This window comes from Moschus berezovskii, chromosome 8, assembly GCF_049115385.1.
Source record: "Moschus berezovskii isolate FMDL1 chromosome 8, NW_MosBer_1.0, whole genome shotgun sequence".
Classification (NCBI taxonomy): Eukaryota; Metazoa; Chordata; class Mammalia; order Artiodactyla; family Moschidae; genus Moschus; species Moschus berezovskii.
The window spans coordinates 82855161-82881873 of record NC_142467.1 but is presented as its reverse complement, the minus strand read 5'-3'; the positions used below and the strand labels follow the sequence as shown (position 1 = coordinate 82881873).

At 37.7% G+C, this 26713-nt stretch overlaps 1 protein-coding gene across 1 annotated transcript in view; it reads right to left on the bottom strand.

The window, feature by feature from the left end:
• Positions 1-1326: 1326 nt before the first annotated feature.
• LOC148777108 (uncharacterized) overlaps positions 1327-26713 on the bottom strand; it is a 51753-nt gene continuing 26366 nt past the window's right edge. Inside the window, exons 6-10 of the mRNA XM_088839308.1 lie at positions 19951-20000; positions 11514-19035; positions 8863-8980; positions 6829-6902; positions 1327-1932 (exon numbers count right to left, since the gene is read on the bottom strand). Coding sequence (XP_088695434.1) covers positions 1327-1932; positions 6829-6902; positions 8863-8980; positions 11514-12470 — 1755 coding nt within the window. The 5' untranslated portion in view covers positions 12471-19035; positions 19951-20000. The remainder of the gene's footprint in view (positions 1933-6828; positions 6903-8862; positions 8981-11513; positions 19036-19950; positions 20001-26713) is intronic.

Below are 26713 nucleotides of genomic sequence, written 5' to 3'. Positions count from 1 at the left end.
TTCTATAGACATTTCTCATATCTACTTCCTAGACTAGCTCATTATGTGGCTAATTCACATGAAAAGGAGTGGCTATCAGATATTCTTCAACTCTCAGCCCTGAAGCAAGAATTATGTAATCAATATACACATTATTTTAAAAATTCTAACATGATGTGATTTGGGTGTGCCATAAAGCTTAATATAAAAGAACTTAATTTTCCTACCATGTCTTGGGACTAGGCCTGGATTCATTGTTTTTCAGTGTTCTCCCTTAGAATCCACTCGATCATTTCTCTTCCTTCACAGTTCTGAAAACCTTTGCTCACAGCACTTGAATCAGACCACACAGGTTTATAGAAGATACCCCATGCTGGATAAACCCTGCCCAGCCCTGTCATGGAAATTTCATTCTCTGGCTCTTTGACCAATAAGCCATCCCTGAAGCTGAGAAGGTAGGCCTAGATGCCAGCCATCATCTATGAGTCAGAGAGTTAGATTGGCCCAGGCTCAACTGGGAGCCCAGAAACCAAGCTACCTCCAGCCAAGCAGTGCCTAATTTCAGGTTGACTGCCTTGCTGAGAGTTTCTAGGGCAAGACTTGCCACTAAACAGGTTCTAGATGGTTGTCTCCATAACTTCTGTGTCCACTGTCAGACTGATGAACTAGGAACTTTCTCCCAGACAACCAAAAGTATATTGCAATCCAACTTCTACATTTATTTCTGCATCCAAAAAAAAAAAAAAACCACAAGACTTCCTTAGCATGTCTTACTTGCTTTTGTATATTCCCAGTCAGTTCAGTTCAGCTCAGTCGCTCATTGATGTCCAACTCTTTGCGATCCCATGAACTGCAGTACGACAGGTCTCCCTGTCCAACATCAACTCCCGGAGCCCACCCAAATTCATGTCCATTGAGTCAGGGATGCCATCCAACCATCTAATGCTCTGTCGTCCCCTTCTCCTCCTGCCCCCAATCCCTCCCAGCATCAGAGTCTTTTCCAGTGAGTCAACTCTTGGCATGAGGTGGCCAAAGTATTGGAGTTTCCGCTTCAGCATCAGTCCTTCCAATGAATATTCAGGACTGATCTCCTTTAGGATGGACTGGTTGGATCTCCTTAAAGTCCAAGGCACTCTCAAGAGTCTTCTCCAACACCACAGTTCAAAAGCATCAATTCTTCGGTGCTCAGTTTTCTTTATAGTCCAACTCTCACATCCATACATGACCACTGGATAAACCATAGCCTTGACTAGACAGACCTTTGTTGACAAAGTAACGTCTCTGCTTTTTAATATGCTGTCTAGGTTGGTCATAACTTTCCTTCCAAGGAGTAAGCATCTTTCAATTTCATGGCTGCAAATCACCAACTGTACTGATTTTGGAGCCCCCAAAAATAAAGTCTCTCACCGTTTCCCCATCTATTTGCCATGAGGTAATGGGGCCAGATGGCATAATCTTAGTTTTCTGAATGTTGAGCTTCAAGCCAACTTTTTCACTCTCCTCTTTCACTTTCATCAAGAGGCTCTCGAGTTCCTCTTCACTTTCTGCCATAAGGGTAGTGTTATCTGCATATCTGAGGTTATTCATATTTTTCCTGGCAATCTTGATTCCATCTTGTGCTTCCTCCAGCCCAGCATTTCTCATGATGTACTCTGCATATAAGTTAAATAAGCAGGGTGACGATATACAGCCTTGACGTACTCCTTTTCCTATTTGGAACCAGTCTGTTGTTCCATGTCCTGTTCTGACTGTTGCTTCCTGACCTGCATACAGGTTTCTCAAGAGGCAGGTCAGATGGTCTGGTATTCCCATCTCTTTCAGAATTTTCCACAGTTTATTGTGATCCACACAGTCAAAGGCTTTGGCATAGTCAATGAAGCAGAAATAGATGTTTTTCTGGAATTCTCTCGCTTTTTCGATGATCCAGCAGATGTTGGCAACTTGATCTAGAGCCTGAAATACAGGAATTATTGATTAAATGCTTACTGAATGGATGAATGATAAAAATAATCATAAAAGCAAAGATGACTATGTAAAAATAGGTTAAATTTTAAAACAGCTATTCTTCAACCTGACTTCACTGTCTAGATGCCAAGGAAAGACTGCCAGAAGGTCTCAAATTTAAGGTACTTAATAATCACCTAGGCATCTTGTTATAATACAACTTTTATTCACTAGGTATGTTATTGAGCCTGAAATTTGGTATGTCTGAAAAATCTCCTAGGTAATTCTATTGACTGAAACCACATTTTGAGTAGCAGTTTCCTAGTCAGCATCAACTTATTGGTCTTGCTATCACTAGAATCTTGGTGCTTCATGGGTCAGGCAAATTTATCCATGGTTAATAAAATAACATGTATGTCTTGGCACACAATAAGCAATCAATTCTAAAAACTCAAATCATAATTTCATCAGAAAGATAATAAATTAGATTTATATAAGGCACGGGGAAATTTACCTAAAGAAAACTTACATCAAAAATCTTCCCATTCCCATACTGCAGAATGAATTTCAGAATTTTCTATCAGGTGAACTTAGTGTGGTCAGCTTTGAGCCATAGCTTAAATTCACCAGCCAAATCTTCAGCTATAATATGTCTTCAGATCAAGGTATAATTCTTCCAAATTACTTCATGAACTTCATTCTCATGAAAAATGGAAAAAACAGTGCAAACCTGATCACTATTCCAGAATAATTTTGTTATTCAATAACAAAACATTTGTTATTAAAGGGGAATAAGAAAGCAGAGAGAAAAATCGAACTTATATTGAGTAAAATGACAGATGAATTTGACTGTGGTGTTTTACAAACTAAAGCCTTTGAGACCAAATGGAAAAGACAACATATCCCATTGATAACTTAAAAGTGTGATTTTGGAAGAAGGTATTCATTTGTTTACAGTGAGGACTTATATTGGTATACACTGCTTCTACAAATTAAATAATTACTCAAAAGTCTCTATGTAGACTTTCTTTACAACCAATATTTAAAATAGTGGGTATGCTTAACTAAGAGCTAGCGTGCAAACTAGAATCTTAATAGGACTTAGAAAGTAAACACATAAACTAGAACGCAAAGAACTGAATTGGTTGGACTCCAAATTCATGACACAGCCATTCAACTATCCATGCAAGGTCCCTGTTTTGCTTTATTTTTCCTCTAATCGTCAATCTCCATTTCTAGTCCATTCCTCCACCTGTAAGAAATTACTCTAATACATTTAGCACCTTTTCTAAACATGCAGGTATATTTGAAAAGTGGTACTGTTTTGTTGTGTGTTTATGTTTTAAATTTGACAGCTATATCATGTTATAGGTCTTTTGTTATCTTATATTTTCCTCTCAACACCATATTTGAAAGATTTCTCCACAAAAATCTGTCTTTAATTTGTTACCCCTGTGAATATCACAGCATTTCTCCCATCTGCTCCCATAGAGATAGATACCTATGTTTTCGACAACGCCCTGTTCTACAAATCATTTTCAAGTTATCAAGCTTATATATACCTCCTTAGAAACTAAAAGTTCCACAGGAGTGGAGTGGATGGGTCCTGGGATCTACACATATGAAATTAAACAAGTATCTCCAGACTATTTTCCAGAGTAGTTGTTGGAATCTATAGTCTCTGCTTTAACTATTGTTCTGTTAGTTTCTTCTTTTTTAAATAAACATTTAAATATTCTAGATATTATCCCTTCTCAGTTTTTGAGTTTTGATTAAGAATAAATCTAAGATTAACTTCTCTCAGCCTATTCTGTCAGTTGACTTTACTGATGGTTCCCTTCATTGAATAGAAATTCACAAGTTTTTATGTAGTCAAATTTCCAAAATTATTCTTCCTTGAACTATTTGTAGCAGATATGAGTCCCGTATTTTTTTTCCCAGCTAAAAGAACACAAACATTGTAGCATACATAGATCTCTGATTTAAAGGAAAATTCAGACTCTCTCTAGCCCTAGAAGATGAATCTGACTGATTCAATCCAGTCATAGGAATTGCACTTTCTCTACCAGTGATTTCCTTAGATATCAGATATGACACAGTTCTAGACAAAGAAACAAAATAGGACACATGCTTTGGAGTTTCCCTTCCTCATACATAAATAGCTTCACTTAGGGAAAGCCTTGCCCACTCCTCTTCCTTTCCTTGCTCTAAGTTATAGCATGAGATAACCACCATGTAGTTAAAAAGGCACACTAAAGATAGGAGAGAAGAAAAATAGAAAAACGCTAGGCTACAGATGGCATCACAAATCACTTGGATTAATTCTATCAGATTTAAGCACTGTAATTTTTGTTGTGTGACAAAAAGTAAACCACTATTTCTTTAATCAGGGCTGAGACTTTTTGTGACTTGAAACTTTATTTATCCTGTATTATACATTCTCAGTCTGATATGAGGCTTCCCAGAAGCAGACTCTAAGATAATGATTCAAGATGTAAAAATACTATAAAAAATACTAGCAAAGTACAAAGATATTTAAAAAGGATAATATATCAAGATCAAATCTGGTTTGTTCTAGTAATAGAAGGCTGAGTTAACATCTGAAAATCAATGTAATTAACTACATCAAAAGATTAAGTTTGAAAAAATCATATGATCATCTCAGTAGATAAAGGAAATTATTTTATAAAATTAAGCATCTATTCATGATAAAAAGTGCTACTACACTATAAATAAATAGGAACAGCTTATTGTGTAAAAAGGTATCTATGAATCCTACTGAAAAAATTATACTGAACGGTAAAATAATGAAAACTTAAAATCTAAGAATAAGGACAAGATATGAATGTCTGCTGTCACCAATTCTAATAACACTGTACGAGCTATTGCAATAAGGATTCATGGGGTCGCAAAGAGTCAGACACGACTAAGCGACCGAACTGAACTGAAGGCAAGAAAGTTATGACCAACCTCCGTTCCATTCCGTTCAGTCGCTCAGTCGTGTCCGACTCTTTGCGACCCCGTGGACTGTAGCCTACCAGGCTTCTCCGTCCATGGGATTCTCCAGGCAAGAATACTGGAGTGGGTTACCATTTCTTTCTCCAGGGGATCTTCCCGACCCAGGGATCGAACCCAGGTCTCCCACATTGGAGGCAGACGCTTTAACCTCTGAGCCACCAGGGAAGCCCCATGACCAACCTAGATAGCATATTAAAAAGCAAAGACATTACTTTGCCGATTAAGGTCCGTCTAGTCAAGGCTATGGTTTTTCCAGTGGTCATGTATGGATGTGAGAGTTGGACTGTGAAGAAAGCTGATCGCCGAAGAATTGATGCTTTTGAACTGTGGTGCTGGAGAAGACTCTTGAGAGTCCCTTGGACTGCAAGGAGATCCAACCAGTCCATTCTGAATGAGATCGATCTTGGGTGTTCATTGGAAGGACTGATGCTAAAGCTGAAACTGCAATACTTTGGCCACCTCATGCGACAAGTTGACTCACTGGAAAAAAGTCTGATGCTGGGAAAGGTTGGGGGCGGGAGGAGAAGGGGACGACAGAGAATGAGATGGCTGGATGGCATCACCAACTCGATGGACATGAGTTTGAGTGAACTCCGGGAGTTGGTGATGGACAGGGAGGCCTGGCGTGCTGTGACTCATGGGGTATCAAAGAGTCTGTCACGACTGAGCGACTGAACTGAACTGAATTGAAGGCAAGAAAAAAATAAGAAAAAGATTGGAAGAAAAAAACAAAACTGCTATTTTCCAGGTAGTATAATAAGTAGGCAAAAAGTGCAAAAAATTATACAGATAAACCATTAGAATACATGAATTTCAAATAATCACATTTTAAATCTATTTTGTGTCTAAATATGCATAACAAATAGAATTTAAATTAAAAAATTTAAATTTAAAAAATATTTATAATAAGATCTTTAAAACACCTGACAGCTTGGAAAATATCTAATGAGAACTATGTAAAAACCACAAAATATTACTAAGAGAAATTAAATAAAGAGCTAAATAAACAGCGAGATGTGGTATGTTCACATATTTTGAGTTCAAATTGTAAGGATGTTAGTTTTCATGCTTTATCTAAAGATTCAAGGAAATTCCAAACAAAATTTCAGCAAGGGTGTGTGTGTGTGTACCTACATGTACACACGGAAACTAGCTAACTTAAATACTATATGGTAATTTAAAAGATAAACAATAACTCTGACTTCATTAAAAAAAATTGGAAAACTTACACTACTGGATATGTTACTCTAATTAAGACAGTGATATATTGGTGCAAAAACAGACAAAGCCAAAACAAAAGAATCAAGAGTAAGAATAATCGAGAGCTGAGCAGAAAGTCTGATACCCTCCTTCCCGTCAGGGAGACACTGACCCAACAACAATACAGGAACCAGTTCCCTTTGTGAGACCTAGAAGCCAATTAATAGACTTCTATACAGCAGGCAAGCTCAAAGAGGGAAGGAAAACTCACGGCACTCACCATAATTCCTCCCCCTGCTCAACATGGCACAATCAGAAGATTCCCAGGTCTCAGCTTCTCCCTGGTGAGAGAAAGAGAAGACTGAAACATATGTCTAACATTTAGACTTTGGGCGAGGGGGCTACCTGAAAGACTGGTTTCCGTCTTGCCTTAATCTAAGCACTGTTAAAAAGAGCACCGGATTGGAAGTCACTGAGTACAAAGGCACTGTTTTGAGGCACTCACTCCCCATAAACCATTCCCCAGCTCAGTGGATCATGCAGGGGGGAAAAAAAAAACACAATTCTTGACTTCTCCCTGGAGAGAGAGAGAGTTGGAACATACATCCAGCATTCCATCTTTTCTGTGGGCTACCTGAGGACTGGTATCTCTCTCCTGCCTCAGAGCACTGATGGGACATTATATACTCTAGATCTCCAGATGCCTGGGGTTTGCTGAGCAATACAAGCGAGCTGGGCAGCACACTGCTGCCCCAAAGTACCTGCAGAACAGCAGACAGAGAGAGGCTGATACCGCTGCACACCTCCCCCTCCAGGGAAGGAGAGAGAAGCATGTGCCCCAAGACTTACTGAGAACTGAAAGAGAAAAAAACCTGCCAAACAAGAATACTACATCCAGCAAAACTGTGCTTTCCAAACGGAAGATAATCAAAGCTGAGGGAATTCATCATCACTGGGCTTGTCTTACAAGAAATGCAATTTCATTTTCATTTATTCATCTAAGGTAAATTTGTACCTATACACAGAAGATATATATAAGAAAAAGAAAATCACATAGGAAAAAATAATTTTCATGACAACATTATTCATAAAGTTTGAGGAAAAAATAAAAAGTTCATAAAGAGTAGGATAGGTAAATTATAGTTTATATGATAGTATACTGGTGAAGGTTAAAGAGGAGAGTGAAAAAGCTGGCTTAAAACTCAATATTCTAAAAACTAATATTGTGGTAACCAGTCCCATCACTTCATGCAAATAGATGGGGGAAAAATGTAAACAGTGTGACTTCATTTTATTGGGCTCCAAAATCACTGCAGACAGTGACTGTAGCCATGAAATTAAAAGATGCTTGCTCCTTGGAAGAAAAGCTATGACAAATCTTGAAAGTCTATTAAAAATCAGAGACATTACTTTGCCAAAAAAGGTCTGTATAGTCAAAGCTATGGTTTTTCCAGTAGTCATGTACAGATGTGAGAGTTGGACCATAAAGAAGATTGAGATGCTTTCGAACTGTGGTGCTGGAGAAGACTCTTGAGACTCCCTTGGACTGCAAGGAGATCAAACTAGTCAATCCTAAAGGAAATCAGTCCTCGATATTCACTGGAAGGACTGATAATGAAGCTGAAGCTCCAATACTTTGGTCACCTGATGCAAAGAGTCAACTCATTGGAAAAGACACTGATGCTGCGAAAGATTGAGGGCAGGAGGAGAAGGGGGTGACAGAGGATAAGATGGTCTGATGGCATCATCAATTCAACGGGCATGAGTTTGAGCAAACTCTGGGAGATAGTGAAGGACAGGAAAGCTGGGCGTGCTGCAGTTCATGGGGTGGCAAAGAGTCAGACACAACTGATCAAATGAACAACATGATAGTATATTACATAGCAACAGAACTGAGCAAATTATTGTTACATGCACCATCATGGATGAATCCCATAAATGTAACGTTGATTTATAATAGCCTGACACAAAAGAATGATTTCTGTATGATTCTGTTTTTATAAATTCAAAACAGGCAAAACTAATCTATGCTACTTAAACTTAGTCATTACCTTTGGAAACATGACAGGAAGTAATGAAAGGAAGGGGCACAAAGGGAATTTCTGGTGTCAGGTCATATCCTAGCTTTAATCTGAGTGGTAGTTATGTAGGTGGGTCCATTTTGTGATAAGTCATCAAGATATAAATTTATGATTTGTAAATTTTCCTATGTCAAGAAAAAGGAATACACTAAAAGGTATTCCTGCCACTACTGACTCTGATCCACTGGGCACCCATATCCACAATTCAACCCAGGATAATCACATTTTTATTTGGCTCCCTCTGCATTGTTGTTTTATGTTTTTTAATTAATCTTTTTAAATGTAATTTTAGGGCTTTCCCCTCATAGCTCTGTTGGTAAAGAATCCTCTTGCAATGCAAGAGACCCCAGTTCAATTTTGGGTCAGAAGATCCACTGGAGAAGGGATAGGCTACCCACTCCAGTATTCTTAGGCTTCCCTTGTGGCTCAGCTGGTTAAGAATCCACCTGCAATGTGGGAGACCTGGGTTCAATCCCTGGGTTGGGAAGATCCCCTGGAGAAGGGGAAGACTACCCACTCCAGTATTCTGGCCTGGCCTAATTTTAGATTAACATGCAGTTGTAAGAAATAATATAGAAACATCCAGTTTCCCCCAATGGTAACACTTTGTAAAATTATAGCAATATAGCAACCAGGATACCGACACTGACACAGTCAAGACACAGAACAATTTCATCATCACAAGGATCCCTCATGTTGACTTTAATAATCGTATCTACTTCCCTGTTGTTCCAATGCTTGGCAACTGCTAATCTAGTCTTCATTTCCATAATTTTGTCATTTTAAGAGTGTTATATAAGTGGAATCATATAGTATGCAACCTATTGAGATGGGCTTTTACAGCCAAGCATGAAAATTGAAACTGAAAATGTTAGTCGCTCAGTCATGTCCGACTCTCCAATCCCATAAACTGTAGCCCATCAGGCTCCTCTGGCCATGGAATTCTCCATGTAAGAATACTGGAATGGGTTGCCATTTCCTTCTCCAGGGGAACTTCCTGAGCCAGGGATCAAACCCTGGTCTCCTGCATTGAAGGTAGATGCAGGAAAGGCATCCAGGTTGTACTATATTACCAGTTCTTTCCTTTTTACTAAAGAGCAGTATTTCTTGGTATGGATATTCCACAATTTGCTCAACCTATTGTTTCCAGTTTGGGGCTATTACAAATAAAACTACTATAAACACTTGTGTACAGATTTTTATGTGAACATAACTCTTCATTTATCTGGTTTAAGGGTCTAGGAGTATAACTGTTATATCACATGGTAGTTGCATATTTAGTCTTTTTAAAGAAACTGTTTTCCAGAGTGGCTGTACCATCTTACATTTCCATCAGCAATATATGATTGATCCAGTTTCTCTGTATTCTCCTCAGGATTTGTTGCTGTCACAATTTTTTATTTTATCTATTCTGATAGGTGTATACTGATATTATCATGTGATTTTAGTTTGAATTGCTCAGTTATCTACTGATGTTCAACATCTTTTCAAGTGCTTAATTTGACATTTGTTTATCTTCAATGAAATGTCTATGCCTTTCGCCCTTGTACTAACTGGATTGTTTGGATCCTTTTTATGGTTGAATTCTGAGAATTCTTCATATATCCTAATACTAGTCTTTTCTAATGTGTGACTACTCTTTTGTCAGAAACATGTGGTTTTTCCCATTCTAGAAAATGTCTTTTTATCTTCTTAACAGGTTCTTTCAGAGAGCAAAAATTTTTTAATTTTGATGAAGTCCAATATAGCAATTTTCCCTTTTGTAGATTGCTCTTTGGTGTCAAACCTACGAACATTTGCCTAGTAACAGGTTCTAAAATTTTTCTACATTTTCTTCTAAAAGTTTATAGTTTTATGCCATATGCTTAAGCTTGTGATTCATTTTAACTTTTAGAAAGTATGGGGCTTAGGTTGAAGATTTATTTTTTTAACCTATGGATGTCCAATTGTCCCAGCACTATTTGATGAAAATTCTATCTTAATTCTATTAAGTTGTTTTTGCAGATTTGTCAACACTCAGGCACATTTGAGTGTATATCTATGTTCTCTATTCTGTTCCAATGTGTATGTCTATCCTACCACCATTACCACATAGTTATTATTATTTTATTATATAGTTATCAGACAGTTCAGTTCAGTCACTGAGTCGTGCCCGACTCTTTGCGACCCCATGGACTGCAGCACAACAGGCCTCTCTGTCCATCACTAACTCCCAGAGTTTACTCAGACTCATGATCATCGAGTTGGTGATGCCATCAAACCACCTCATCCTCTGTCGTCCCCTTCTCCTCTCACCTTCAATCGTTCCCAGCATCAGGGTCTTTTCAAATGAGTCAGCTCTTCGCATCAGGTGGCCAAAGTATTGGAGTTTCAGCTTCAACATCAGTCCTGCCAATGCATGTTCAGGGCTGATTTCCTTTAGGATGGACTGGTTGGATCTCCTTGCAGTCCAAGGGATTCTCAAGAGTCTTCTCCAACATCACAGCTCAAAGCATCAATTCTTCGGTGCTCAACTTTCTTTATAGTCCAACTCTCACATCCATACATCACTACTGGGAAAACCGTAGTCTTGACTAGACAGACTTCTGTTGGCAAAGTAATGTCTCTGCTTTTTAATATGCTGTTTAGGTTGGTCACAACTTCTCTTCCAAGAAGTCTTTATTTCATGGCTGGAGTCACCATCTGCAGTAATTTTGGAGCCCCCAAAAATAAAGTCTGCCACTGTTTCCACTTTTTCTCCATTTATTTGCCATGAAGCAATGGGACTGGATGACGTGATCTTTGTTTTCTGAATGTTGAGTTTTAAGCCAACTTTTTCACTCTCCTCTTTCACTTTCATCAAGAGGCTCTTTAATTCTTCTTTGCTCTCTGCGATAAGGGTTCTGTCATCTACATATTTGAGGTTATTGATATTTCTCCCGGCAATCCTGATTCCAGCTCGTGCTTCTTCCAGCCCAGCGTTTCTCATAATGTACTCTGCAAATAAGTTAAATAAGCAAGGTGACAACAAACCACCTTGATGTACCCCCTTTCCTATTTGGAACCAGTCTGTTGTTCCATGTCCTGTTCTAACTGTTGCTTCCTGACCTGCATACATGTTTCTCAAGAGCCAGGTCAGGTGGTCTGATATTCCCATCTCCTTCAGAATGTTCCACAGTTTACTGTGATCCACACAGTCTAAGGCTTTGGCATAGTCAATAAAGCAGAGAGCCTGATAGGCTGCAGTCCGTGGGGTCACTATGGGTCAGACACGACTGAGCCACTTCACTTTCACTTTTCACTTTCACACATTGGAGAAGGAAATGGCAACCCACTCCAGTGTTCTTGCCTGGAGAATCCCAGGGACGGGGGAGCCTGGTGGGGTCCGTCTATGGGGTCACACAGAGTCGGACACGACTGAAGTGACTTAGCAGCAGCAGCAGCAGCAGATGGTTTTCTGGAACTCTCTTGCTTTTTCGATGATCCAGCAGATGTTGTCAATTTGATCTCTGGGACATCTGGAAGTTCACAGTTTAGGTACTGTTGAAGCCTGGCTTGGAGAATTTTGTGCATTACTTTTCTAGCTTGTGAGATAAGTGCAATTGTGAGGTAGTTGGAATATTCTTCAGCATTGCCTTTCTTTGGGATTGGAATGAAAACTGACATTTTCCAGTCCTGTGGCCACTGCTGAGTTTTCCAAATTTGCTGGCATATTGAGTACAGCACTTTCACAGCATTATCTTTTAGGATTTGAAATAGTTTAACTGGAATTCCATCACTTTCACTAGCTTTGTTCGAAGTGATGCTTCTTCCTAAGGCCCACTTGACTTCACATCCCAGGATGTCTGGCTCTAGGTGAGTAATCACACTACTGTGATTGTCTGGGTCATGAAGATCTTTTTTGTACAGTTTTTCTGTGTATTCTTGCCACCTCTTCTTAATATCTTCTGCTTCTGTTAGGTCCATACCATTTCTGTCCTTTATTGAGCCCATCTTTGCATGAAATGTTCCCTTGGTATCTCTAATTTTTTTTAAGAAATCTCTATTCTTTCCCATTCTATCATTTTCCTCTATTTCTTTGCACTGATCACTGAGGAAGGCTTTCTTATCTCTCCTTGCTATTCTTTGGACCTCTGCATTCAAATGGGTATATCTTTTCTGTTTTCCTTTGTTTTTTGGTTCTCTTCTTTTCACAGCTATTTGTAAGGCCTCCTCAGACAGCCATTTTGCTTTTCTGCATTTCTTCTTGAACCTCCATCCATAGTTCATCAGGCACTCTATCACATCTAGTCCCTTAAATCTATATCTCACTTTCACTGTATAATCGTAAGAGATTTGATTTAGGTCATACCTGAATGGTCTAGTGGATTTCCCTGCTTTCTTCAATTTAAGTCTGAATTTGGCAATAAGGAGTTCATGACCATAGCCACAGTCAGCTCCTAGTCTTGTTTTTGCTGACTGTAAAGAGATTCTTCATCGTTGGCTGCAAAGAAAATAAACATTCTGATTTCAGTGTTTACCATCTGGTGATGTTCACGTGTAGAGTCTTCTCTTGTGTTGTTGGAAAAGGGTGTTCACTATGACCAGTGTGTTCTCTTAGCAGAACTCTATTAGCCTTTGCCCTACTTCATTCCGTGCTCCAAGGCCAAATTTGCCTGTTACTCTAGGTGTTTCTTGACTTCCTACTTTTGCATTCCAGTCCCCAATAATGAAAAGGACATCTTTTTGGGGTGTTAGTTCTAGATGGTCTTATAAGTCTTCATAGAACCGTTCAACTTCAGCTTCTTCAGCATTACTGGTTGGGGCATAGACTTGGATTACTGTGATATTAAATGGTTTACCTTGGAAATGAACAGAGATCATTCTATCATTTTTGAGACTGCATCCAAGTACTGCATTTTGTTGAATATGATGGCTACTCCATTTCTTCTAAGGGATTCTTGGCCACAGTAGTAGATATAATGGTCATCTGAGTTAAATTCACCCATCCCAGTCCATTTTAGTTCGCTGATTGCTAAAATTTTGACCCTCACTCTTACCATCTCCTGTTTGACCACTTCCAATTTGCCTTGATTCATGGACCTAATATTCCAGGTTCCTATGCAATATTGCTCTTTACAGCATTGGACCTTGCTTCCATCACCAGTCACATCTACAAATGGGTGTTGTTTTTGCTTTGGCTCTGTCTCTTCATTCTTTCTGGAGTTGTTTCTCCACTAATATCCAGTAGCATATTGCACACCTATCAACCTGGGGAGTTCATCCTTCAGTGTCCTATCTTTTTGCATTTTCATACTGTTCATGGGGTTCTCAAGGCAGGAATATTTATTTTAATTATAAATAACTTTTCAAACTGAAAAGATAGACTCTCTCTCACTTTAGACTTCTTGTTTCAAAATAGATCTAGCTAATCTAGTTCTTTTTTCTTTCCATGTAAATTTTGGATAATATTGTCTGTATCTATAAAAGATACTACTTGGATATATATTAAGCCTTTCATCAATTTGTGAGAATTTATATTTTTATTATGTTGAGGCTTATAATGTATGAAGGCTGCTGCTGCTGTTAAGTTCATTTCAGTTGTGCCCAACTCTGTGCGACCCATAGACAGCAGCCCACCAGGCTCTTCTGTCCATGGGATTCTCCAGGCAAGAATACTGGAGTGGGTTGCCATTTCCTTCTCCTATAATGTAAGAATAGATAATTCTGTTTCTGTACATATTCTTTCATCAGCATTGTATACTTTTAAACATACAAGTCTTGCACAAGTTTTGTTAGATCTACAATGAAGTATTTCATTGCTTTTAAGTCATTATAAATGATAGTTCAATTTCAGTGTCCATGTGTTCATTAGGAGTATATAAAGATATAATTGATTTTTATATGTTTATCTTGTATCCTGCGACATTGCTGAACTCAGCTGTTAGAACTTCTCGTTGTATTTGTTTAATCTCACGTTTTCTTCTTTTTTTGACAGTTAAGTCCTCAAGAATCTAAAATATGCTATTTTATAGTATAAATTTCACATGAATTATATTTGAACCTTCTGAGGGTTAAATTTTACTGACCACTGATTCTTACACATGCATGATTATTTCCATGTGTGTTTTATATTCTGGAGGTTACGATCTCTTTAGTGACACATTATTAGCAGGAACTCAACATAACCTTGTGTGTGCAGTTTATGTGATATTACATTTTCTTCTGAAGCACTCGAGGGATAATATTATCTTAGGACTGATTTTTATGTCAATTAAAAATGTATAGCTGCATTAGGGCATACTCACAAATTAAGAATTAAATGAGAAGAATTTTTTCTACTATGAAAAAAGGTTTTCCCTCTATGCTGATGAGGTAACAAAAGACTGGGAAAATGCCAGAATTTTTCTGCTCCATTTTGCACACAGCATATAGTCCCTTGAAGGTTTAATATCAACATCTCTGAGTTCAAATTTCCCACTGCTGATAGCCTGTTTTGTTTGACTACCAAGCTCCTTGGTCAGTGAAACGTGTATCTAGTCTCTAAGACAATCCCATTATCAACTCAGATTTATTTCTTTGCTGTTCAATAGCCCTACAACCCTCCATTTTGGATCATTACTGATTTCCTTTACTTCTTTCAAGTTTAGTTGTGCAATTGGTTTATTATACTTTTTCCAACATTTTAGGATATTTTGTAGTATGAAGGTTTTAATTCTACTTAGATATACATAGTAATATCAGATATTATTTTATTATTATTAGACTTTAATATTTTACTTAGATTCTATTATTTAGGCTCATACATGAAATAGGCTTATAATTTTCTTATACTTTGTAACCAGAGTGATAGCAGCTTCTAAATAAGTTGGGTGGATTTAATATTTTTCTAATTTCTAGAACAATCTGTATAATATAGAGAGATTCTACTCTTTAAATTTTTGGTAAAATTCTCCTATAAAATATTCTGGGTCTGAGACTTTACTGGTACAAGGTCTTTGATCACCACTGCTATATTTTATTTTATTTTTGTCAGTAATTATTGGCCCACTCATGTTCTTCTTTTCCTCATACAAATTTTGGCATTTTCAGAAATCATCCATTTCATCTAAGGTTTAAATCGTTTGCATATATTCCTTCCTAATATTTTTACTGATTTTCAAACCCTTTGCAACCAGCAGTGATACGGAAGTTTTTTTTCTGTATTTTGTCTTCTGTCTCGTCTAGTCTCTATCAGTGTTGGTAGAGGTTTGTTTGTCATAAAGCTTTTAAACCAGCTTTTGATTTTGTTCTTTATTTAATAAATTTAGATACAAAATAATAAAATTAATGTCTTTCCGACATATTGGTTATAAAGATACTCTCTATAGCTATAAATTCAAAATGCTACATGCTAAGTCACTTCTGCCATGTCCAACTCTTTGTGACCCCACAGACTGTGTAGCCCACCAGGCTCCTCTGTCCATGGGATTCTCCAGGCATGAATTTTGGAGTGGGTCGCTATTTCCTTCTCCAATAAATCAAAATATCATAAAGCGAATCAAAAATTTATTTACATTTAGACAGTGCTCAAAATCAATGATTTCTTTCCTATCACAACCAGTATTTTCACTTGTCTAGCCTTCTTGCACTCATCACCAGAATCTGATCATCCGTATCACCCATTGCCACGATGAACAAACCACTGGAACACTCAAAGCACGTGAGTTGCTCAGGCAACAGCTTTATTCCAGCAGTTAGCACATCACGACAAACAGCATTTTCCATAATATAAACCATACTTCTTAAGCAAAAAAAAAGTCATATCCATTTCTGTTGATAAAAATGTATGCTGTGGGAGAAGGCCCTGTACTTAATTTTTTTTAAAAAAAAAGGTAGAAAGCAAGGTGAATTCTTTCTGAATTTTTCCACAAGGGAAATGAAACTAAGAAGCACAGGATTTTAAAATTAAAAGTGACCACAGAAGTCAAACCATTCATCACCCTCATTTTGCAGGTGAAGAAGTCATGGCCTGGAGAATTGACACATATTAATACTAGATGGCACACGAAAACCAGAACTCAGTCAGATCAGTGACTACAACCTGATAATGAAATGACTTTTTTTCCTTACTACAACTTACCAGGAAAGAAGCAAAATTCCAGGAACGACAAAATTGAGAATGATGAAAGAAGGATGGAAAATGGGAAGGGCAAGAGGGAAAACACTTAAGGAAGAGTCCTACTAAAATTAAAGAGAAATTTTAACAAGGACAAATTTGAGAACATTAAGTTCCCACTTGATAATAAATGAGAATTGACGCTTTTATTCATGTCACTTCTGTAAATCAAAGCCAAAGTGCCCATTTGTCTTTTGTTACTCAAATTGGTATTTCTGTTCTCATTGTTCAAACACTGACTGAACATTTACCTCAAGTTCTCTCTGCAGTTATGAAGGACGTGGCACAAGAAGAAAGGCAAACAGAAAGCAAGCATCAGTGTTTCTTTTATTAGAAAATGCTAAGTTGTGCCAGCGTTTCTTTGTCACATTTGCAATCTAGGAGGGAGAGGAAAAACACACACTGCAATTTAAACTCAGAGCCTAATTACCAATGACCTTTAAACTCTGAAACCAGTGTTACTGACCACATGGTAAATGTAATTATGAAATTTGATTTCCTAAATGTTGTAGGCAATGAAACTGTTTTAATTGACACTGATATATATTTGTAATAAGTTCTGTATAAATTAAAAATCAATGCCAATTTCAACTCTCTAGGTAATTTTTTATTGAATATGCAAAGATTTCATGGGGGCTGGACATTTGCAAACAGCAAAACAACAAAAAACAAATTTGACACAGAACTCAACTATTCTAAACCAAGAAATGGTATCCGGCTACAGAGCTTACCAAAACCATTAAGCAAACCTGCCAGATCTAAGTTTGCTTCATAGTTTCGGGAGATTCCTACAATGTTATAGCAGATAGGAGCCCTCAATTGCTTCACTATTTCTCCACTCACAGTCAGACTAAACCAACCTGATTCCTTCTCTGTGCTGAACCCCTTCCATTCTGCTTTAACTGAGACACTGCTGAATGTAATGGAGCTGCCTTCACTGTAGTTAGGCTGGGTATCTGTATTCAGAGACCACACACTGTCTGAGATGGGTCATGCCTAAAACCTAAAACACTGACCCAAGTTCCTGTGACCAGGTTTTGATGGAACTACACTAACCAGAAAACTCAGCATGCATGGAACATGTGTGAACATGCATTCATCCATGCAAGAACACCCACACATATGCATGAAGGCGTGCTCATCAAGTAACTGGTAAGAGGGCTGCAGTTGAGATTGTTCTGACTTCCAGTTGGCATTTCTGGGCAAGCAGTTCTCCGCACCTTCTGGCGCCAGTGAGGGAGACAGCACTGTGCTGGGCTCTCAGGGTTTCAGAGCACAAAATGAAAACAAGGCTCTCCTGAAAGGCAACCAGCCCCTCTCTAGTGCAGCCACCTAAGCGCTTCCTTCCTTTCTCAACTTCTGGCTAGAAGTGAACAGCACATTACATACAGCAAAGCTTGGAGACTGGGAAAAGCTGTCAGGGCTATTGTTTTCTTTCTCTTTTCCACACTGATTTCATCTGAGACTGAACATCACAGCAATTATGCCTGTCAGCTCTAGACCTTAACTTCCTATACGATTTTGAAAATGTCCCTGTTAATGTGAGGCCATCTGGAGATGGGTCCTCTTTACGAATTCCCATATGTATGCAACAGACCCAGTGGGTGACTACAGTGGTATCATTTAAATGTTCTTTTTCCAGGGGTCCAAAGCAGGTAGCATATCTCATAATGATAAAACTGAAAATGAGGATTATGTGCTTATGTTAAAAAGAAAAGGCATATAAGTGAACTGTGTAGCAACAGAAACTGTGTCTGACTAGGCTGTGAAAACCTGTACAAGACTAATGTATGACCTAATTTCTATAATATTTTTATATTTATTTGTGGTATATATACATATTCATGACTATAACACTCAATAAAGGCATGGTAAGATATAGGTTTTTATTTACTTTTCACATATCTATATTTTATAAGCTTTCTTCAGTAATTTTGCATTACTTTTACTATAGAATCTTCCTTTAACTTTAAACTAGCATGAGATGAGCTACAGGAAGAATGTATAAGGAACATAGGTCTCCCTTTATAGACGAAGAATATCCAAGTGTATATAAACAGAAGGAAATGTACAATTGTATGTAAGTAAACATACATAGAGCTCAGAAAATAGAGTTGAGCTTGTGAAAATAGCAGAGCTGGAATTGCCTCCCCAGAATATTTATATGCACCCAAAAAGATATTTATATAAACTCGCCATCCAGCCACAACTTACCAAGTTACTTTTTTGTCATTTTTGCAGTCCTGATGGCTCAGCAAAGTCTCTTTACAATACTGAGTACCCTATCCTAACTCTGATATATAAATTCAGATGGCAAGGAATTATAATATGGGGAATCTTCTCTGGTAAAAGCTCGAAAAACAAAATGCCTACCAAACTTTTCCAAATACCACGATCTTTTAAGAGAAACAAGGAACCAAGAGAAAATAGGCAATGGTTAAAACAAAACAAAAATACTATTTTCTTCTTTCAAGCCCAAAGCGCTAAATCGTAACTGCCTTGTAAATCTCTATCAATTTGTGCTCCATGTAAATCTCAAACGGGAATTCTCTTAGAAAATCTTCCCTAGAAAGTACTTACCGGGATGTTTATACAGTCATTACTGGTAGGTTTTTCTCTGCAGGAAAAAAGTCACGGTTGCAGTTCCAATCTTTAGAGGGTACAAAAATGTATTTCAGGAGGCAGTAAGCCTTTTCACTAGAAAAAAAAAAGACTAGTTCTAACCATAATTATATTCTCACAAAAAAATTGAGAAACGGGCTTTTTCTTTTTTGGTAGATCAATGGCTTTATCCAAGCAACAGTTCATGAATAAATCTCTTTTTAAAGATCTAAAATGTGACACAAGCTCATTATTAGAAAATATTCAAATAACTAAGCAGATAGCTTTAAGGGGGAAAAAAACTGGTATGGTATTCTGAACCAGAGCTGCATCCTCATTGATGTATTTTTTTTTTTAACTATTGGGAAAATACATTTTTGGCTAGACTAAAGTGTATCCTCTTCAAGATCACTTTCCCTACATATTTCAACTGTAACAAAATAATGCAACACTAATCTGTAAGACTTTTTTCAGTAATAGATGTTTTTCTTCAGTAAATCAATGCAAAGGCTAATTGGGGTGGAAGGTGACTATCTCTCTTGGTTATAAATACATTTGCATTGCTATCAATCTTTTCCACTACCAATGTTAAACGAGGCTGAACAACCTAGGCGAAGGAAAAAAAAAAAAAGCTCAATGTTAACACGTAGTAAATGCTGCCATCAAGTGGCCAAATAGAGAGTTGCGCTAACAAAAATAAAGTCAGCAAAATTACTAACACAATGTTTAAAACCTGGACCCAATCTCATTTCAAGTATGACAAGCATTTTTATCAGTAAGAGGGGTTTTATAATAAAAGTGAAAGTGAAGGTTGCTCAGTCATGTCCGACTCTTTGTGATCCCATGGAATTCTTCAGGCCAGAATATTGGAGTGGGTAGCCTTTCCCTTCTCCAGGGGAATCTTCCTGACCCAGGGATCGAACCCAGGTATCCTGCATTGCAGGCGGACTCTTTACCAGCTGAGCCACAAGGGAAGCCCTTTATAATAAAGAAGGACTTTAAAACTACTACCTGAGGGCCAAAAGTGGTCCATGGTCTGTTTCTGTATGGCCTGCAAATATCTGAGAAAAAAAAAAAATTACAATACCCCCTGTAAGTGAATAGTCTTTAGTTCTCTGTACATTATTACTAAATCATATATCCTTAACCAAAGCCCATCTATGATGATGTGCTGGTGACACTGAACTTGAACTATTTAATGTTAAAAGTCACTGAACTCTATTTTCTCATATTTAAAAATGTTTTATCTAAAAATCTTAGCACCTTATATGTGCAAGCTTTGTTTTAATGATTTCCACTGTCCATTGCTTAAAATTAACTTTGAAGTAGAAACGTCTGAGTCATGAGAAATAGCTTCCCTAGCACAGAGCATGAAACTTTCACATATTAGGCTGTGGAAAGTACAAGTTTTTAACTTATTAAAGATTGGTCCCCAGATCTGTAGGAGTAATTATTTGCTGTTGTTTAGTCTCTAAGTTATATCTGACTCTTTGCAACCCCATGGACTGCAGCCTGCCAGGTTTCTGTCCATGGGATTTCCCAGGCAAGAATACTAGAGTGGGTTGTATAATGTCAATTGATTTCCATTTTGCATGGCAGAGAATAAAAGTATAGTACAAAGATGAGAATTTTTAAAAATGTACAGTTTTTTTAATCAACAGATGTTAATAATGTGCATGAGAAGCTAATTTTTCTTTCATTTCCATAATGGTAGATGTGAAAACACTGGGCCCAAGTTAGGATGTTGATTCTCACATTTTAAGTGAGGCAGGTAATTAAACAGCTTATCATTGCTCAAATAACAAACACATTTTAAATATACATTTAATAATCAATAGAATTTTGCAAATGGAAGCTGATGAGGTTTTCAAAGTTCTGTGAAAACTAAGATGTAAAGTATTCCTCAGAATATGGTCAACAGATGACCCACAACAAGATCATATAAAATGTTTATTTTAAAAATCAGATTCTTAGATCTTATCTTGGACCTATTGAGTAAGAATTTCAAGGGAGAGACTGAATTTGAATTTTTAACAAATCTCACAGGTAAATTCTATGACCTTAAAGTTTAAGAACCTCTTCACTTTAGTAAATGAGAAACAAAAGTAAACTCATTTTCTTAAGATCACACAGCTAGGATTAGAATCTGAAACAGAAGACTGCCTTCCTGGTCTCCAGCCTAAAATTTATTATCTGATACTATATAAACTGGAAAAAGCTTTCCCATTTCAAGTCTCAGAATCCAAATACCACGATCTTTGGGAGCTATTAACTGATGCTAAAGCTGAAACTCCAATACTTTGGCCACCTCATGCGAAGAGTTGACTCACTGGAAAAGACTCTGATGCTGGGAGGGATTGGGGGCGGGAGGAGAAGGGGACGACAGAGAATGAGATGGCTGGATGGCATCACCGATTCCATGGACATGAGTCTGAGTGAACTCCGGGAGTTAGTGATGGACAGGGAGGCCTGGAGTGCTGTGATTCATGGGGTCGCAAAGAGTCGGTCACGACTGAGCGACTGAACTGAACTGAACAACAAACAGAAGAGTCATTTCTTATATTAAACCTTATGGTCTTTAATAAGTAAAAAATAAAAGGTGCTATATTATTATAAATAAGGTATGTTAATATTAATCACCATTAAAACTAATAATAGCTGACTTCTTAAAAAGGCAACAGTGAAAAACTGTTCCTTTCTTAACCATTAAAACATTAAACCATTAAATGAAAATAGGGTGAAGAAACATAAATCAAAAAATGAACCACAATGTTTGCCCAAATAGAGGGAAAATATTAATAATTCCTTCTATAACTATATGCCAGTTACAATGCAACTTTGCCACCTCTTGAAACTGGATTGGTCTTCTGACTTGCTTCAAGTAATGGAATGCAGCAGAAATGAGAAATGAGACTTTCTAGCCTCTGCCATGAGAGATCTTGAAGCTTCCTGCCCTCTGGAACCCTGAGATCACCATGCCATGAAGATAGCCAGGATGAAACCACATGGAAAGAGAGACCACAATATCCCATTTGCAAATAAGTCACCAGCTGACTGAAGCCATGTAAATAAACCCAGGTGAGATCAGCAGAATTGCCTGATCAACCAACAGAGCTGGAGAAGTAACACATTGTTGTTGATTTAAGTCACCAAGTTTTGAGGTGCTTTGTTCCATAATGAAAGATAACGAATACACTTAGAAACCACCACAACCATAAACCACAACAAATGAAGAAGCAACCACAGTGCTAAACCACAATGGCTGCCAAGTACAGTAAAAAAACAACACAAAGACAGGGGAAAACTCCTCCACAAGAGACAGAAGCCACTTCAGGCCCTGAGCACAGTGAGCATTCACCACCGTAGGGTGGATATGCCAAGACAAAATGACTTGAACAGCCACCTGGGTTTCATGAAGGAGCTGTGGAGCTCTCAGTAAACCTTACTTTATGCCGTGGCAGATATTGCCAAGCTGAATATGAAAGCATTCAGACATGTCATCTTTCCAAAAAAGTTACTGTGGGTGAAGCGTGGTTGTAGAGAAATTATCACTGGAAGTAGCCCTGCAGAGAATTAGGGGAGAAAGGAAGAAAGGAAGGGGAGAGAAGGGAGAGAGAGAAAAGATGAGAGAGCAAGCGAAAGCTAGAGAGAAAAAAGCGGGGAGGAGAAGGGATGGGGACGGGAGGGGAGGGAAGAGAAGGAAGGAGGGGGAAAAAAGAAAGAAAGAATGAGCTTATGGCTTCACTAGGTGCCAAAAAGACTGCTAGGTTACACAGAATTGGTTTACTATAAACTTAGGATAGAATGCTCATGGAAATATGTTCAAAATCCTTGGTCTAAAATCCAAACTTCCCGCTGCAGTCTAACTAACTCTCTTCTATACTATCGAACATCAAACAGCTGATTCAGATACATATTAGAGGTGGGAAATAGAAAAATAAAAATCAGTTGGGACATATATAAAAATAGTACTAAAAGACTAAGGAAAAGAATATGACAAACAGAAGGCAGATAAAAATTTCTTAAGACTATAACATAAATCAAGCCAAAAATTATGAAAAATATAGTATTCTTTAAATAAAAATCATTTCAAAAATCACAACCCCTCTGAAACAAGAATCCAGATAAGACATAGTAGGCCTCAAAAGATCAGAAAACAAATGTAAAGTGCTGAGTCAAGTCCAAAAAACGAAGAGAAAAATAAAACTCTACAACGAAGTTCACATTAAAGCTATCAGAAGGAAAAAACAAACCATTTCCAAAAGCAAAAAAATATAGAACAATGACATTTAAGTATTTGAAAGAACAGTACTGTTATGGGGCTAAAGGAGATGCAACACTGATATAGCTGACTTTCCTAAAGAAGAAATATAACAATAAATATCCAAACATAAAACAAAAGAACATTTCTTTGAAGTAAAGGAAAAAATCAAGCATATAGGTAAAATGAGTTCATTGTGTACAGGTTAAATGAGTACACTGTGTACCAGGAAAAGTTGCTTTAGAATGATTGGCACTTAACCTGAGAAACTCTCTGGAGTTTAATGACAGCTTTCTGTTGGGGGGGGGGGGGCGGGAAGGGGGGGCAGGGGGGTGGAGTGAGGGCAAGAAAGAATCAATTCCCCTATTTTAAAAAAAATGACTGACCTCAGACTTAAAAAAAAAAAAAAATTACTGTAGGAGGCAATAGAGCAACATTTACCAAGTCCTTGGGAAAGGAAAATATAAACTAAGAATGTTCAATCGAACAAGTTATCAAGTATAAAGGTCATTGATAGATAATATGAAACATGCAAAAACTCAGGAGCATAGCTTCTTTGAGCCCTTCTTTAAAACAACTACTGTAGTATGATATCCCATAAACTTAGAATTAAGTGGAGAAATCACTATAAAGACACTATTCACCTATGAGAATAAGTGGGACAGAATATAAATGTTACAGACCGTAACAATTTAAAAGATAATAATATAATCTACCTCTGGTGATATGAGAAGGAGAGGAAGTAGAATAAAGAGAAAGCATACTGCTATCTACATCACCTAGATGTCAAATAGATTCTTCAGTCTTATAGAGATAACATCAAACCAAGACTAATATATAAACACAAGGAAAAAGATAAACATCTCAGATCATTTAGTAAATAAAAATGATAAAAAACTAAAAGTATACCATAAAAAGCAATAGGTTTAAAACAAAAATTGTTGTCAAAACACTAAATGCAAAGGAGCAAAAAAAAAAACCCTCCAAACTTCTATATCTAAAGCCCTCAGATTAGATTAAAAAGACAAAATCATCTGCTATATAAGAGTGATTCTGAAAGTCTCGAAAAAGATTAGGCAAAAATAAACCACTAGGTAAACAGATCTGAAATTTCTGGTTCAGGCTGAGCCAGCCCACATTTCCCTGTAAATACAGGAGCTTTTAGTCTTCTGTCAACCATGATGAGGGCAATGAAGCCCAGTCCTGCCTGCAGGAGGTACACTATCTAAAATGAGAACCCAAAATTCCACAAATAATTACAATAAATCATAACCCAATTTCAAGATACCTTGCTATCTCATTCAACATTTATTCAGTAGCATTGACAATTATCTAAAACCTTTTAGGTATTTGTATTAGTAAGTCTTTTTAAACTGAGAATTTAGATGGGTCTATTATAAATTTTTTAAAGATAGCTTCTTTTAATAGCTATGTTTTAGAATTGCTTTTATAAAAACAGTGCTTCCCCTTTTTCCTGTAATTGTAGTCTTATAACAATCTTTCATTTCACTGGCACATGGGCCAAAAGAGAGCAGAGAACAATGAAGTTTATCTAAAAGATGATGTAACACATCAAGTCTGATATTCTTTCTTTCATGTAGGAATAACTTTCACAATGTGCTTCTGATGAGTCTTCCCAATGAACTAAAATGGTTTAACAGCCCTGGAAAGCTGTATCAGAGTCCTCTAGGAAATGATAGCGCAATGTTATTCTAAGCAGCTTAGAAGAACTATAATATTCAGAGAAACTGTTAATATTAGCTGTTCCTGACACTAAGAGACTTACAGGACAGAGACAGCTATTTGACTCTCCACCAGATGAGGAGCTGATGAGTAGAGATTGACAATCTATGTCATAATTTAGAGCCAGAACAGGAAGCTACTAGGATGCAAGCCAGGAAAATTTTCACAGGGAGGCAGCAAGTTCAGAAGAGACCATGATTATCACAGGACTGGATGTACTAGTGAAGAAAGAAATCCCGGGCAGAAAATACGAAATACCAATATGCACTGTAAATGCCCAAAGATCTCAGTTGATTTAAATAAATAAACAGATATTAAAGTTACAGATACCTGATTGTGAGCTCTTAAAATTATTTCTAGTTAAGCTATACCATTTGAAAGTGGGTTCACTTTAACCTTTTCACTAAACTGGATCAAAAGGTTCAGGATGAGTGCTTCAGCCAAAGAAACAAGGATCAATCCCTAAGAAAACTACTTTCTCAGGTTCTTCTAATAAAATCATTATACAGTATTCACACGACTTTTCTGAGCTGACTAATCATATCTAAACAAACTTTTAAAATGCTTCTCTTGGGTGTTTTCATGTGTGAGACTAGATGGAAACATGGCACCAATGGCTGTCTCAGGAACAACAGACGTAAGTGGTGTTCTACAGAGAAAAGTGGCTGCAGAGACAGTAAGGCAGAGAGTAAGACAGGCCTTCCCTGGTGGTTCAGACGGTAAAGAATCTGTCTGCAACGCAGGAGACCCAGGTTCGAACCCTGGATCAGGAAGGTCCCCTGAAGACGGCAATGGCTACCCACTCCAGTATTCTTGCCTGGAAAATCCCATGAACAGAGGAGCCTAGTGGGTTACAGTCCACGGGGTCACAAAGAGTCAGACATGACTAAATGACTAAGGCAGAGACAGGAAAGAACAAAAAGCTCAACACTAGATTAACAGTTTATTTTCCTTATAGTCTAGATGTGCATGGGGCCAACAATTCACTTTTAAGCCATGAACTCTCTTAGCAGAATTACCTACTTGAGAAATTACTTATACCTAAACTTCATGCAGCTATCAGACAAAAATGTTAAGGCCAGTCGGATTTCACAGAGATTTCAGAACCTCCCTGCCCTCGGGAAGGAGTTAAGAGGCTTTTGTTTTTAAATCCTAAGGAAAGTGGCCAAAAGTGATCATAAAGAAAATTTAACCGTACTTAACAAATGCCAGACTTCTCACATGCTCTCATGTAATCTTCAAGACAATCCAGAAAGATAGGTGGGCCCATTTCTCAATGTTTTATAGAAGAAACAGGCCCAAAGATTAAATAACTTCTGTAGTCCCGCAACTACAACCGCAAACTTTCGACAAACTGCAGCTCTTTCGCGATTGCCCTCAATTCCTCCCCTCCAATTAGATGGAGTGGAATCAGCTAGGCTCCCTCACGACTTCAGTGTTCCCTTAAAGCTCTAAAAGGTAACTAGCCTATGTGCTTGATCACCATGCCTACCCTCCCAAAACAGCGTTGAAGGCAGTAACTATGCTTCACTGATCTCCACATCTCTAGAAGAGTGACATAGTGGGGTTCAATAAATGCCTGATTTAAGGATTAGGTAAGTAAGTATAAAACTGCCCAAGGGCAGAGGTGATCTTTGAGGGCTCATCCACCAGTCCAGGTGTGATATTAGGGATCTTCTGGTCCTACTACAAGTTCTTATGGCCCCGGCCAGTCTTCTTACTGGGGAGTGAGCTTTGACAGTATATTTCAAATCCAGGAATCAGGCAGAT